This window comes from Rhinolophus sinicus, chromosome 5 (assembly GCF_057876585.1).
Source record: "Rhinolophus sinicus isolate RSI-liver-muscle chromosome 5, RSI-T2T, whole genome shotgun sequence".
NCBI classification, from domain to species: Eukaryota; Metazoa; Chordata; class Mammalia; order Chiroptera; family Rhinolophidae; genus Rhinolophus; species Rhinolophus sinicus.
Window position 1 is genome coordinate 175,629 of NC_142505.1, and position 15,329 is coordinate 190,957.

Below are 15,329 nucleotides of genomic sequence, written 5' to 3' on the forward strand. Positions count from 1 at the left end.
TTCATTATTTAGGGTCCTGGACTTGGAGTCTGAAAGATACCAGTTTTGAAGCCCACCCACTTGGGTGACCCTTGCTATTCTATGACAATATTGTGTGATTTTCAGATGCATCTTATACATGGGCAGTTGGGCCACGTCAGCAGAAATGTTTTTATTACTGACAGGCAGTAATGGTTCCAAAAGACCAAAGAGATTTCACTGTGGACGTGACCCCGATTGATCAAATGATTCACTGCAGTTATTCTTGCTTACAGGCCACTGTGCTGGGTGTGGCTTTCTGCAACACGGCCTGTTGGAATGCAGGATTAGACGGTGAGTTGGATTCCTCATTTTTCACTGACAAACCTTGGTTTCACATGTCTTTGGGTTCCAGGCAGAAAGAAGGGTCGGATGACCTGAAGGTCTCATATTCTTCCGAGGCAGGAAAAGAACAGACATTGCAAAAGGCTTTGATTTCAGAGACACCACTGCAAAAGGAGGAGTCACATCAAACCGTATCAAATAGAAAATAATTTATTTTAACTTCATTTTACTTCATGTTTGCAGCTACTCATGATTTTGTGAACTTGCTTGTACAAAGTCTGTCCCTTCAAATCTCCACAGCAAAGGTTTATTTACTACAATGACACTTAGAATTCCCCAAACCGTCTCCATCCACAACGTTCCTGTACATGCACATTTTTCCAACGGGCTGCACTGTTTGCAAACATGCTTTCAACTTCCATAAAGCTACATGATGCCCGGCTTTCTGTTTAAACCTTTCCACTCTCTTGGGAACTTTAATCAGGAAAATGTTTAGAGTTGGAACACACATTGAAACACTGCTGGTTTGGTTATGCGTATCAAATCGTTAACCAGTTTGGTGGTTTTGCGTTGAAGCCCTGACCCAAGTAATATATTAATGGTCACTCATATGAAACACATTCAGCAAAGTAACATTACAAAATAGAGTTCCATTAAAAATACATACTGGCAGTTGTATCTGTGTTTTCCGCAGGACAAAAAGCGTTTAACTCTTGTATATGAATATAGTTTAAACAAATTTGTGAAAGTATGCTTAATAAAAAGATCTTTTGGACATTTAAACGCTGCATGTAAAAGGTAACAAGGTAAAAAGTACCAGCGCTACTTGAAAAAAGCCCTGTGTGTTAATAGTACCTTCCAAGACAGTTACGGGTGGTTTACTCTCCACTCACGGTAGAGCAATGACCCCCAAGGTGCAGTCTGACTATAAACACGACCTTATTTCTCTTCTGTACAGAAACCTGCCGCTTTGAACGAGGCAAGAGCGTCCACCCCAACGAGCGCATTCGCTATGTACACGCCGCGCACGTGCGCGTCCGTCACACTGTGGTCACCGACAGGAAGCAGTTGGCCACCCTGGTGCCGTCCGGGGACTTGGCGCCGTGAGTCAGGAGCTCCTGGATGGTCATCCAGTTGTCCAGGATCCTCCTGTTCCGCCGCTTCATCATCTTCTTGTGGCTCAGCTCCAGGATGCTCGGCTCCTTGCGCTCGTCGCCGGCCAGCGGCTCCGGCAGGCAGCCCGGCCGGCTCTGCAGCAGCAGCGCGCGCCGCCGCCGCTGCTCCTTGGCGCGCACCACGTGCTGCTTGCGCTCCTCGCGGCTCCAGTAGCGGCCCAGCTTCAGCTCGCTGGCCGCGTCGTCGTCCGTGGTGGCGCCGCTGCGCTCCTCGCGGATGCGCAGCGCGCGCTCCCGCAGCAGCCGGTCGCGCACCGGCCGCTTGGTGATGTAGCGCGAGCCGTCGCTGCGCACCTTGACCTTCCACTCCAGCCGCGGCTCGGCGGGCCCGGCCAGGCTCGTCTGGCTGTGCGCGAACTCCACGGCCGAGCGCTGCTGCACCAGCTGCATGTAGCTGCGGTAGTGCTGCGCGTGCGCGGGGATGTGCGCGTGCCGGTAGGGCGCATGCGCCGCCCGCCTCCGGCCGCCGTCGTCCGGCTCCGCGGGGCCCGCGCCGCCGCCTGCGGGCCGCTCCTCGGCGGCGTCCGGGGCGGGGCGCGGGCCGCCCGAAGCCGGGGCTGCCGGGCCGCCCTCCGCCGCCCTGCGCAGCGAGCCGTCGGGGGACGCGTCCGTCTCGCCGGTGTTGTAGGCGCTCGAGCTGTCCTTGTCGCCGCGCTCGGGCAGCTCGGTGATGTCGGCCAGCGCGGGCCGGCGGCCGTCCGCGCTCGTGTTGTAGTTGCGGAAGCCGCTGTCGGGCAGCATCCAGGCGGCGCGCCGCGCGCGCACCAGCCCCAGGCACTCGAGCTCCACGCCGCGCAGCTCCCGGCTCAGCCGCCGCAGCTCCGCGTCCAGGCCGGGCGCGCGGCCGGGCTCCTGTGCGGCCTCCGGGCTCAGGGCCCGGTCGCCGCTGTGCTCCGGCTCCGAGCTCTCGTCGTTGCGCGCGCTGTCGTCGGTGCGGCCCACACCGCTGTCCTTCTCGTGCTGGTTGGACAGGGTGGTGGCCGTGTCCGTGGTGCCGCCGTCTTCCTCGTGCGCCTTCTGCACAAGGGAAACGAGCGGCGGTCGGAGTGGGGACAGGGCCACGTACCCACCTGCGCTGGCACCGCCCAACGCGCCTGACCCAGTGGGGGGGGACAGAGGGAGCGGGTGGCGCCAAGCAGCTCAGGCCGATGGTGGCCACGAGCTGAGCTCGGGAGTGTCGCGCCCGCGCCCCTCGGCGTGCCTGCGCTTCGGGGGCCACACTCTCCGTGCGACTTCGGCTCTAGGTGACTAGAAACGCGCCCAGTCTGCCTGCGCGCCGCCTTCCAGGCGCTGGTGCCTGACGGTCGTCAGTAGGGACAAGGGGCTCGGAGGGCAGGGGCGGCCCCTTACCTGGGGGAGCATGCTGGCCGTGAACTGCATGGCCTGGTGGTGCTGCTCCTCCAGCATGTCCAAGTGCAGCTCGTCCAGAAGGTCGTTTCTGTCATCGTCCATCCAGCCCTCGTCCAGCTGGGGAGAAGCGGCAGCCAACATGCCTCACAAGACAGGCCTTTGCTTTCATTTAATTATGTATTTTAAGAAAAGACATTTCCTTGGGAACAATATTTCTAGGGCAACACGACTTGTTTTGCTACGCGTCAGAAAAGGAGCCCAACCCACGTCAGTGTCTGCCCATTCATGTCCACGGGTGATGCCCCTCTGTCCACCTCCGCTAGAGTCAGGCCAGGTAGAATGGGTCCAGCCAGCTGGCCGCCTGCTCCCGCCCGCACTGAGCACAGCAGCCCCCCTCCCCCATAAAAGAGAACTATTCGGGGCTCCTTGATCTACAGCCCAAGTGCCAAATGTGGCCTTTTATTTTCATTTTTAAATAAAGTTTATTGATCAATGTTTCATTAAAAAAATAAACATTGTATTACGTTTAAGGTATACATCATGATTTGACATATATTCCCATAATGAAATGATTAGACAAGCTAATTAACATCATCTCTGAGGTACTGGTTTTGTGTGTGTGTGTGTGTGTGTGTGTGTGTGTGATGAGAGCACCTGAAATTCACTCTTCTAGCCAATTTCCAGTAGTCAGTACAGTGCTACTAACTGTTGTCACCACACTGCACGCCCCCTGCACTCTGCAACTGTGAACAAGACACACATAGCTCGGCTGGAGCACCTGCCAGGCCCCAGGATGTCACCTCCGGACGGTCATGACCCTGGCTGTGTTTTCCATCCCATAGACTTCCCTTCTCCTTCACTACATCCCTGCATTAATGAGCCTGCTGGGCTGCCGTCAGCGCCACCTTTAAAGGTTAAAGCAGAAAATGTGCTGAGCCCCAGCAGTTAGACCACCGTCTCAGGGTGGCACACTGCCTTCAAGGTCGGATGACACCGGGCGGTGTCCTACAGGAGCATGGGCTTTGGTCTAGAAAGTCAGACCCAGCCTCATGGGCAAGAAGCTGACTCACCTGGAGTTCGGGCCTTGCAATGAGCAGGGAAACACTCTTGTGTTCGTCACTGGTCAGGAGAGCCACGGCCTCTTCCCGGTTCTGTACCTCCAGCCCATTAATCTGAAAGACAGGAGGTGAGGGGTGGACAGTGCATCAATCAGCTCATGTAGGACCACTGTGTCCTGCTGCAGGCCTGTGTCTGTCACCCACTTGCAGCACAACAGAGAGAGCTTCCATGCAGCATGTAAAGAATGCTGATGTTGGTGCAGTCTCTGGCCCAGGAGGGGACCCTGTGGGCGTCCAAGGAGAGTGTAAAGTACAAGCCATGAGAACAGGGGTGGCTGGGACCCCAGGAGGCAGCACTGGGCAAAATCACAGTGTGGGAAGAAGGGACATCTGTGCAATTTCATCAGGCAGAATACTCAGGCAGGAATACAAATGGAGGTAGTAAAGCATTATTACAGGTATTTTCCGATAATACGGGTGAAGAAGCAACAGGTCTGATGGGAACATTGTGGAAGTTGAGGGGAGAGAAGGAAATGGAATTACGCAAGGTGGTTTGTATCCTCACTTGGGCATTTTTTTAACTTCTTTAGGTAGGACAGAGGCCAGTGGGAGGGACTCTCTCGCCATCACACCAGATAACCCTCTTGCAGGATTTTTGCTCCTTTTCCTGGTCTGGAGGTTTCAGTCCCAGAGTGGGCCATTCCTGCAAGGGCCCCAGGGATGCTCCCACTGAGCTGGGGGAGTGGGGGTGAGCCTTCCACCAACTCCTTAAACCAACAGTCAGCAAAGCGGTGACTCCACCATTTGGGGTAATGGATCTTGGTGACCAAGGAGAAATGGGGTCACTGAGGCCCAGTGGACCCAATGGAGCACAGAGGGCCCTGTCGGGGACCCAGCGCCTCCCTGCCCTATAGGACATGTAACTGGAAAACAATAGCAACCAAAAACGGCAGCACGGCTAAGAGTGCAAAACCTCAGGAGTGAAGCTGAAGGACAGCTGAGGTCTGGGTTGAAGGCTGAGGAAATTGGAATAAGCAGTGGGAAAAAAATCAAAATCACTCACAGTGAGGACTGGAATGATAGCTATAAACAAAGTGTGTCGGAAATGAGAAGAGGCAGAGCAAAGCCTGTGGGACACAGTGAACCAAAGAACCTCGATTTCTGTGAGTTGAAAAAGAGGACCCGAGAGAGAAACGGTCTCACTTTGATGTAAAACAGCAACAGGGCTAGAGGGAAAGCAAGTACCCTGAGAAGCCATTCCATATAATGCTTAAGTGCCGAGTCACAGAATTTGAAAGACTTCTGATCCATTTTGCTAAATTTGCCAGAGATGTTCCCATTATAAAGATCAGACCAAACTTGAAACACTTGGCCCAAAATTAATCCTTGAGAGCACTCTAAATGAGTCTGGTCCACAAGTCACATCGTTGGCAGGCTTAGACTCACTCGTGTGTTGTCTTTGGCCCAAAGAGAGTTGAAGAAAACGAGGTGAGCTGGCTCATCCTGTGGGGTGCTGGGCAGCGGCTCTCCCGAGGGCTCCCTCCCCACTTTGCCTCAGGCCCCAACACGCCCTGTTGTGCGTCACTGTCCAGAGTCCGTGCTTCACTTGCTAACTTGTCCGGCCTGTGCTCTTCATCTCGAGAGCTGTTATTGGGACCAGTGTGAGCTTTAGTGATGGGCAGGGGACCAGGCCACCGGTCAGATGTCGACTCACCTGGATAATGCGGTCTCCTTCTCGGATGCGTCCGTCCTTGGCCGCGATGCTGTTAGGATCGATCTGAAATACACAGTGAAAGTGTCAGCACCAGGTGGGTAACTCAACATAACGACAGTAACGGCATTCCCTGAGACACATCTGACACTGTCATGCTCGTCCCTATGGTTTTGTTCCGTACAGACAGAGGAGACTCGGTGTCATGCAGAGACACAGACAGTGATGGATTGACTCCTTCCGAGCTCTGGGGCCACAGCCCTGGCGGGCCGTGTGTGGCAGGCAGCAGACTTCGGGCACAACACTGCGTGTCCAAGTGCGACGAGGAACATGCTACAGGGCAGCTTTCATTACACTGACTGGCAGCCGTGCCTGGATTATTTTACCAACCACTATTAAATGTTGGAAAATAACTTGGAAATGGAATGCAACTGAGACAAGTGGGCTGGACTACAGTAAAGATGCCCCAAAATGCAGCAACAACAGGCCAGCTGAAGCTTGGTGGACCAAGTCTGTCCAGAGGGTAATTATTAAGCCCAGCAGACACAGCTCTTGGCTCATCCCATAGAGACAGAATTTATTTCCTGACACCCTTGGGGTTCCATGCTTGTGAACATGGGGTGCTTGGCACAGTGTCCACACTGCAGTTAGTTGGAAGATCAAACAGCCTCCAGGTATGTACTGTGAAGTTGCACTTTACATATATGGATTCAACAATACACACTCCACCAAGAGGAAAAGAGAGAAAGAAATACTTTGAAAAGAGTAAGATTCCATCCACCACGCCAGCCAGTGGACCTCAGATGGGAAGTGTGTGTGTGATGGTCCCTCAGGCTGGAACACGCAAATCATGCAAATGGCTCCATTTTCTGGCCCATTTGTAGGCTTCTGAAGGGCAATTTCACTGACTGTGCTGATATTATAACTTAACCCCCCATTAAGGATGGAACTCCATGGAGTGTGATGAAGGGGACAGAGAAATTTGTCTGTCTCTTCCCAAAGAATTCTCAGGAAGCCAGGGTTAAGGTTGGTTAACACATGAAACAAAAGCACGTCTTTTGGTCTTGATATCATAGTTATAAGAAACTGGCCTCCATACCTCGCTTATGTAAATGCCTAAGTCGTCTTCGTCATCCGTCCGGTAGCACACAGTGAGGCCCAGCTTATCCTGGCTGTTCATTCTGTAGAGATCCACTTCCTGACAAAGAAAGGCCATCCCCAGTGAGACTCCCGTAGGCGGTGGCCACAGGGAGGACTGCAAATACTTTATAAATATTTTGTTTAAATGATGAACTGAATTTCTTGACAATCAACTATGGAGAGTGGTGAACTTACTAAACAAAAAGTGATTATGGACCTGGGATCAATGCCCAAGGCATGTCTGACCTTTCAGTCAATATAAAGTCATTTTGAAAATAGTTATTTTATTGATTCCCTCAAAAGAAAAATTACCCATATGTCACTCAGCATCAAGACTTCTGGGGTAGGGGGCTTTTAAGAAGCATTCTTTCAATGTCTGCCACAATCAAGAATATTTCCATACACCAAACCACCCAGCCATTGTACTATAAATGTTTCCATGTGTTTGGTTAGATTATTTCACATTGTTTTGCTTTAATATTCACAAACAGATCACACACACATCGACCCAAGAAAGGAGGGTAACGTGACTGACTATGCAATGAATGCTTCCCACAACAGCTGCGATACAGGTTTTGCACTCCCAATTCACCCTTTTGCAAATCAAATTCACCCCTTTGCACTCCCAATTCACCCTTTTGCAAATCAAATTCACCCCTTTGCACTCCCAATTCACCCTTTTGCAAATCAAATTCACCCCTTTGCACTCCCAATTCACCCTTTTGCAAATCAAATTCACCCCTTTGCACTCCCAATTCACCCTTTTGCAAATCAAATTCACCCCTTTGCACTCCCAATTCACCCTTTTGCAAATCAAATTCACCCCTTTGCACTCCCAATTCACCCTTTTGCAAATCAAATTCACCCTTTTACAAATCAAATTCACCTTTTTGCAAATCAAATTCATCCTTTTGCAGATGAAATTTCAACACAAAAACATTTTCTTATTCTTTGTAATAAAATAAATCCAATGTTGTTAAAATGAACATTTTATTGCATGCATTTAATAATAAACATAAGATACTTATTTAACATCAGAAATACTTATTTACTTATAGCTTCATCACTTCTCCTGCCACTGCTCACGGTATTTTCATATACATATTAATAAAATAATTATGACAATCTGTAGGAGTAATAGTTGCAATGGAATGATTAAGAACATCTACTAAATGTTCATGGCTTGATGGATAAACCAAAATATTTCTTGTGCAGAACTTAATTTTTGAAAAAACTTCTTCAGTGGGGTTCATCACTGGAGAGTATGGTGGTAGGAACAATAAAGTATATCTTGTCTGACCAATGAGATCACATACCATGTTTACCCAAAAATAAGACCTAGCCAGACAATTAGCTCTAATGCATCTTTTGGAGCAAAAATTAATTTAAGACCCAGTCTTATAGTAAAATAAGACCCCGTATTATACAGTAGTACCTCAGTTTTCGAACGTCTCCGTTGACAAACATTTTGGTTTACGAATACCGTAAACCAAGAAGAAAATGCTTCGGTTTTCGAACATGTCTCAGAAGTCGAACATGTCACACGGCTTCCGCTGAGTGCAAGATGCTGAGGCCTAGCTGTTAGCTGTTTTCGAACGTTTCAGAACTCAAACGGTCTTCCGGAATGGATTACGTTAAAAAACCGAGGTACCACTGTATTATATTATTATATTATATTATATTCTTATATTATGTATTATATTCTTACATTAAAAACCCGGTCTTATAGTAAAATAAAACCAGGCCTTATATTAATTTTTGCTCCAAAACACGCAGTAGAGCTGATTGTCCAGCGAGGTCTTATTTTCGTGGTAACAGGCTAATTCCTGGGTTTTGTAGAGGCTTACATTGTCCAAAACAAACCACACTTTCTCCAAGTTATCTTCATCCAATTTCTGCAATAACCTCTGAAGAAATTCCCAAAAAATATTTGTACTGTAGAACATGCAATTACTTCATGCCACACCATTCCCTGAATGTTTATTGCTGCAATTAGAGAAACATTTCGTCCTCTCACCATTGGCACAGTAACATGATCTGGTGTATTACATTTCGATTGCACCTTCGTTTTTAAAAAATTAAGTTCTGCGCAAGAAATATTTTCGCTGATCCATCAAACCATGAACATATAGTAGATATTAATCATTCCGTTGCAACTATTACTCCTACAGATTGTCAAAATTATTTTATAAATATGGATATGAAAATACCAAGAACAGCAGCAGGAGAACCGTGTAGATGAAGCTATAAGTAAATAAGTATTTCTGACGTTAAATACGTATTTTATGTTTATTATTAAATACACGTAAAAACAAGTTTAATTTTAACACTAATTTAACATTGGATTTATTTTTATTACAAAGACTAACAAAAAGATTTTTGTGGAAAAATTGGATCTGCAAAAGGATGAATTTGATTTGCAAAAGGGTGAACTTGATTTGTAAGGGGTGAGTTTGATTAGCAAAATGGTAAATTAGATTTGCAAAGGAGTGATTTTTTTTTTGGATTGCAAAGGGGTGAATTTGCTTTGCAAAAGGGTGAGTTTGATTTGCAAGAGGGTTAATTTTGAGTCCACAGGGGTGAATTTGCATTTCAAAAGGGTGAATTTGAGTTTCAAAGGGGTGAATTTGATTTGCAAAGGGGTTAATTTGATTTGCAAAAGGGTCTGGTCTATTTGATTTGCAAGAGGGTGAATTTGATTTGCAAAGGAAGGGGTGAATTTGATTTACAAAAGGGTGAATTTGGATTTCAAAAGGGTGAATTTGCTTTGCAAAAGGGTGAATTTGATTTGTATAGGGGTGAATTTGCTTTGCAAAAGGGTGAATTTCGACTTCAAAATGGAGAATTTGATTTGCAAAGGGGTGAATTTGATTTACAAAGGGGTGAATTTGATTTGCTAAAGGGTTAATTTGATTTGGAAAAGGTGAATTTGATTTGCAAAGGGGTGAATTTGATTTGCAAAAGGTGAATTTGATTTGCCAAGGGGTGAATTTGATTTGCCAAGGGGTGAATTTGATTTACAAAAGGGTGAATTTGATTTGTAAAAGGTGAATTTGATTTGCAAAAGAGTGAATTTGATTTGCAAAAGGGTGAATTTGATTTGCAAAAGGGTGAATTTGATTTGCAAAAGGGTGAATTTGATTTTCAAAAGAGTGAATTGGATTTGTCAAGGGGTGAATTTGATTTACAAAAGGGTGAATTTGATTTGCAAAAGGTGAATTTGATTTGCAAAAGAGTGAATTTTATTTGCAAAAGGGTAAATTTGATTTGCAAAAGGGTGAATTTGATTTGCAAAAGGATGAATTTGATTTGCAAAAGGATGAATTTGACTTGCAAAAGGGAGAATTTCATTTTTTACTCTAGTTTTTGTCAATACTTTGATTGATAGATATTTGGAGCACTGTTAAGCTATAAAAGTAGACATTAATTAGTTCATGTTGCTACTGAAGAGATGACTTTCTGTGTTTTCTTTCCAAATCTGCCAGTTTCTCCTAACGAATCTGTATTACTTTTATAACTAGAGAGAAAACTTCTTGGAACAAAATGTCAGGTTGTAACCAAAGAGGTTCCTAAAACACTTGTTTTAAAATATTTTCGCCTGAAGCACTGATAGTTGATTCAAGGACCATGTCTTCTTACACTTTCCTTACTGACACACTTTAGATGCTGCCATTAACCCCACATATGGGTAGCAAATTAATAATATACCACCCCTAAGTCCTGCTTGGAATTGTGTTCCCCACGACCCATGGTGGTCCAGGCCCATATGACATTTTGCACAGGAGAGAAGAGGTGTGTTTCCAGTTGCTGGGATTCCAGGAATACATGTCCTTACTGTCGCACAACGACGTGGGCCCAACACTTTAACTCCCATTGCAAATTCTCCTGGGGGACACGCATGGGGACAGTCACATTCTCACTTCGGCTGGATTTGACTTAAACCTTGCAAAGATGACATTGCATCCTTGATGTGGACGAGAAGTGCCAGCCTGGCTGCAGCAGAGGCACGCGTGACGTGTCAGGGCACGGGAGCACATGTTGGACCAATGCCCCCAGTCCCAGCTGGCAGTGGGGTGCAGTCTGAGAACTTGGTCTTCAGAGCAGATGTAAGGACGGGAGTGTGGCCCCAGTGCAGGGCAGTCCTCTGGGAGCAGCTGTCGCTTCAAAATAGTCTGGTTTTAAAAGAGACAAGTGGTCCTGGGTGAGCAGATTCGGGCAAAGCCCATTTCGATTCATGAAGCAAAAGGATGTCTGGAGTTCAGGTACCCATGTGATATCGACAGCAGATGGGAAGGCGTAGACTTCAGTGTTTTCTCGCATCGTCTGGATCTTCTTTAGATCTTCTTTAGAACTCTGAACCAAAGCGGGGAAGATCTCTTAGAAGGCACACAGAATAACTTAAGGGGGCCACTCAGTGTCCGAGGGTGGGCCAACGGGACACGCAGAGCTTGGCTACCGATGGTTAAGCACAGGGCGAGCCATCAAAGGTCCTCAGAAGCTCCTGACAACCCACAGTGTACGAGCTGCTCCTTTCCGGATCTGTAGAGCTCATGCCAAGTTCACAGGCAGCAGGCGCCGAATAGTGAGGGGGGCGGGGAAGCAGTGTCTGCCTTACGCTCACGCACAGCACCTGCTCAGTGAGCCCGAGTGAATGCGCCTGAGTTCAGGCGGGAGACAGACCTGACTGGAAGGTGGGCTTGGTGCCGCTTCTCTGCAACTTTTCAGCTATTCTACAGTCTTACATATAACCAGACACCGTATCTCGGGCTCAGTGGAAATGACAGCTCCTCAAAGTTATTGGGTGTTTTGTAAATTCTCAGCTTTTCATCCTGACTCTGAGCTGGACGCACAGCCCTACACACCACAGAAAGCATAGCGGCTGTCAATGCATATGTATCTGGGATGATGGAGATAAGGTTTCAAGGCCCATTAATCACAGTGGCGTGAATAATGCACCAGCATTCTCTGGACTGCAGCTCGCACCATGGTGTCCTGTTGCTTACTATCTAGATGGGCTGCTGGATAAAAATGAACAACTAAGCCTGACATTTCAGATGGAACTGAAATGATAGTGCAATTAAAAGAATTAAGGGGCCATTCCACCTAGACGATTCAAGCTTTCTGTTTCACTGGCAGCCACTTTAATCAGAGGATTCCCAGAGACTCTGATGGCTTATCTGCCTCTGCGAGGACTGTTCACTGGAGCAAAACTCTTTACTTATTGATCCAGGACTGTTGTACACACTTCTTTAAACATATCTTGACGCTTTCTACCGCTATGCATGGTGCTATGTGGGGTGCAGAGATGCCTCTAAAAAGACTGCATTTCCTTTCCTAGACCTTAAATTTGGGGTAGGGTAAGAAGGCACCTACTCCCTCATTCAACAATATTTACGGGGGGCCCACTACACGCCAGGCTCTGTCTAGGCAGGAGGAATGCAACAGAGCCCAGCTGTCCTGGAGCTTGGATTCCACTCAGGGAGCCAGACAATAGGTAGGACATGGCACTGTGGGGTCGGGGTGCTTCACAGAGAGGGGCCCACCTTCTCTGGAGGTGACATACAGACAAAAAGCTGAGCTAGGCTGAGCTGTGCAAGGGTCCAGGGGAAGTGCCACGCAGGCTGAGATGGGAGCAGGTGGAAGAAACATTAGCAAAGTCCCCACGGCACCCGGAGAGTGGTGAGGAGCTGACTCAGTGAGCGCAGGGCTGGCCAGGGGAGGTCTGGGATCGGGGCTGAGTGGTGCCTCGACGCTCAAGCATATGTTGACTGGTTGGGGCCCGTCATCCCCAGGACAACCCAACCCCGGTGCCCTGCGCAGGTTACTCTGTGAAGCCAGGTGGGGAGAGCATCACAGCCCCTCTGAAGCTGCAGTCCTCCCTGTCCTTTCCGGTCTGAGTCACGTCATCAGGATCCAACACCGGTGACGGCAGCTTCGCTCCTGCCTACGGTGCTGCCAGTGAATGAACTGGAGATTCAGACCATAGACAAAGGAAAAGGCTTCTGTCGGACGTCTGTTTTCTTTGTGACTTGTCTGCAGATGCAGAGCTGGTGTTCAGTCCCCAAAGGCTTCTGGGTAATTACTTGGCTGCTCAGCCCTTGGGTGTATGTGGCACAATCTTCTTAACTCGAGCAGCTCCACAGTAACAGGCTTTGACACCCACGGAAATAAGGTCCTTGCGTGTGCTTTACAAGCGAGGGCACCTGTTCTCTGTGCCTTTGCTTCCAGGACATCCCGACACACGCATGCACGTCTCCCTGACGTCACATCCATTTTCTGAAAGGGGCAGATCCTGGTCTTCTCCAGCTTCGATGGCAAGTGGGGAGTTGAGACTGATGGCCTCACTCGAAACAAGCTGCTGCTTCTAGCCCCAGAGTGGGTAATCACACGACGGAAGCTGGCACAAAGACTGCTGACTATCCTAAGAAGTGTTGTGGGAGCAGGGTGATGGGTATATGCGTCTCCCCGAAAACTGGGTCCTCAGCACGGGGGTCTGTCTGGAAACCTTGAACTGCCGAGGCTACCTCTCAGAGATATAGCTTCGAACGGGGCACTCCTGGAAGTACGCATGGCCACTGGCCCTCCTGGAGAGTTGCTACGGTGCATCTCAGCACAGGGCTCCGGACAGGCCGTCCCTCCAGAACCACCAGGTCGCTTGGTTAGCAGAAATCACCTGGTGACATCTATAGGCAAAAGGCCCATTGGATTCCTGGTGCCACGTGACGGCCGTCCTAAAGAGCCAGAGATGGGCAACAGCCATGTTTTTGTTTTCGAGGAGATGAAAGCACCTGCCTAACGGCCTGCTGGCTGCTCAGCCTCGAGAACATGAGCCCCTTGGGGGCGGGTGACATGCTGATGTGCATTTCTGGCGCCAAACGGCACCTTTAGTGGAACATGCTTAGTCAAAGCTGCTGAGCAGGCACGAGAGTGAGATGCACGTGAAGCTTTTGACATCGGAGTCTAAACAGAAAACCGACTGATTTTCTACGTAGTTGATTCTTGGTCTCTGCTTTGTGTTCATGAAAAGAACGAAGCCTTAGCTCAGTGCTGCATGCCTACAGGGGCCGAGGCCTTTCCAGCTCTGCGTGACAGCGTGGGTGACATCAGAGGCTTGGAGGCACATGTCTACACTACAGTGTATCAAAGTACACTGTCACCGAACATCACTGGCCTGACCCATGGCAAGGAGAGCAAGTGGGAGCTCGGACTCCTGTACCTGGGCCCTTGGCCTCTAGGGCAGGGCTCCTCGGACGTGACACCACCTGTGGATGCTGTTAAAATGCAGACTGACCTGCAGGTCTGAGGCTCGGCTTTGCGTCACTGACATGTCCCAGCGATCCTGCTGGCCCCGCACACACCAGCAGCAAGGCTCTAGGAGCTGCGTGTCCCCCCCACCAAACATGAGGGGTCCCGCTGGTGCTCACTGAGGAAGTTCCCTCGTCCACAGAGAAAGGCTCGGTTGAGGCTGGTCTTCATGCTTCCTTCACTTCCTTCGTACTACCTAATATCCTTAGAACAGGACACGGAGCCGGAGGCAGTGGAGAACCGGCCCCAGGCCCCAGGGTGTAACAGCGAGGCCTGAGTCCACTGTATTTAACTGTGTGGCCGCACCTTCTGTTCATGGCAACTGATGCTGATTTCCGCCTGAGGCAGTGGTACAGTGTTTCCTTTAACATAAATTTGTCTTATTTCAAATGAGTTAAAGAGAACTACAAAGCAAACAATGGCTTGGCTGGTATTCAGATATGACAACAAACTGTAGGGCAGAATTGGGTCAAATTGCAGAGAGTGGGTCCTCAGTGGCCCTCCAGACATGAGACAGGAGCAGTTTTCTAGGGAGAGGCCATAACTGCCATCGGATTCTCAAAGGTGCTGGGAACTGAAATGGAACTTGGACCCCAGGGCTATAACGTCAAGTTTAACTAAAGACTTAAGATGTACAGTCTACATACTCCCATGAATCTAGCTCCTGAGAAATGGTGGCTGTTTAAAGATGCCGACTTTGTCACATTATAGTCACATTAAAAGCAGTGTTGTCCTGCAGAGATTACAGCCCTTCTTGCAAAGCACTGCTCCAAAGAACTCTAGACTCCGGACATGTTAACAGGCACGTGGCCGGAGAGAAGTTCCTGCAGCAAATGACTGCGTCTGTCTGGGTAACTCTGCCCCGTTTCCCCTCCCCCTGGTCATTTACATGCTAATTTACATGCTAATTTACACATTCAAGATTCTGAATGTCCTGTAGGAAAGAAATCTGTTTACTTCTGTTCAACCTGACATCTCCTTGACCTGGAACCCCCTTTGCAAACCCCGTGTATTAACACCTTGGAGGACTAGTGCCCTGGGGGGGTCACCGGTGGCTCCATGAACTAGTCCTGCCGTTGGGGAGAAGGCACATTGAAAATAACAGGCAGAATCTTTAATCTTTTGAAAGGCACAAGGCTGCATTTCCTGGGGCAGTTGTTGGAATGCAAGTGCCCTGGTCCATGGACAGCAGGCATCTATACGTTAGAATAACTAGTTTCCGTTTAGACCATATGCACTAGAAGAAATTCACATTTTCAAAACCATGTCATCGTTGGGTCAGCCATG

General features: G+C 48.7%; 1 protein-coding gene across 3 annotated transcripts in view; it reads right to left on the reverse strand.

The window, feature by feature from the left end:
- Window positions 1-497: 497 nt before the first annotated feature.
- The window catches only part of PDZRN3 (PDZ domain containing ring finger 3), a 147,590-nt gene continuing 132,758 nt past the window's right edge, over window positions 498-15,329 (reverse strand). For all 3 annotated transcript variants that reach the window (XM_088798082.1, XM_088798083.1, XM_088798081.1), the window contains 5 exons: window positions 6,697-6,795; window positions 5,601-5,663; window positions 3,899-4,000; window positions 2,829-2,945; window positions 498-2,495 (listed from right to left, as the gene is read on the reverse strand). In XM_088798082.1, coding sequence (XP_088654208.1) covers window positions 1,344-2,495; window positions 2,829-2,945; window positions 3,899-4,000; window positions 5,601-5,663; window positions 6,697-6,795 — 1,533 coding nt within the window. In that variant the 3' untranslated portion in view covers window positions 498-1,343. The remainder of the gene's footprint in view (window positions 2,496-2,828; window positions 2,946-3,898; window positions 4,001-5,600; window positions 5,664-6,696; window positions 6,796-15,329) is intronic.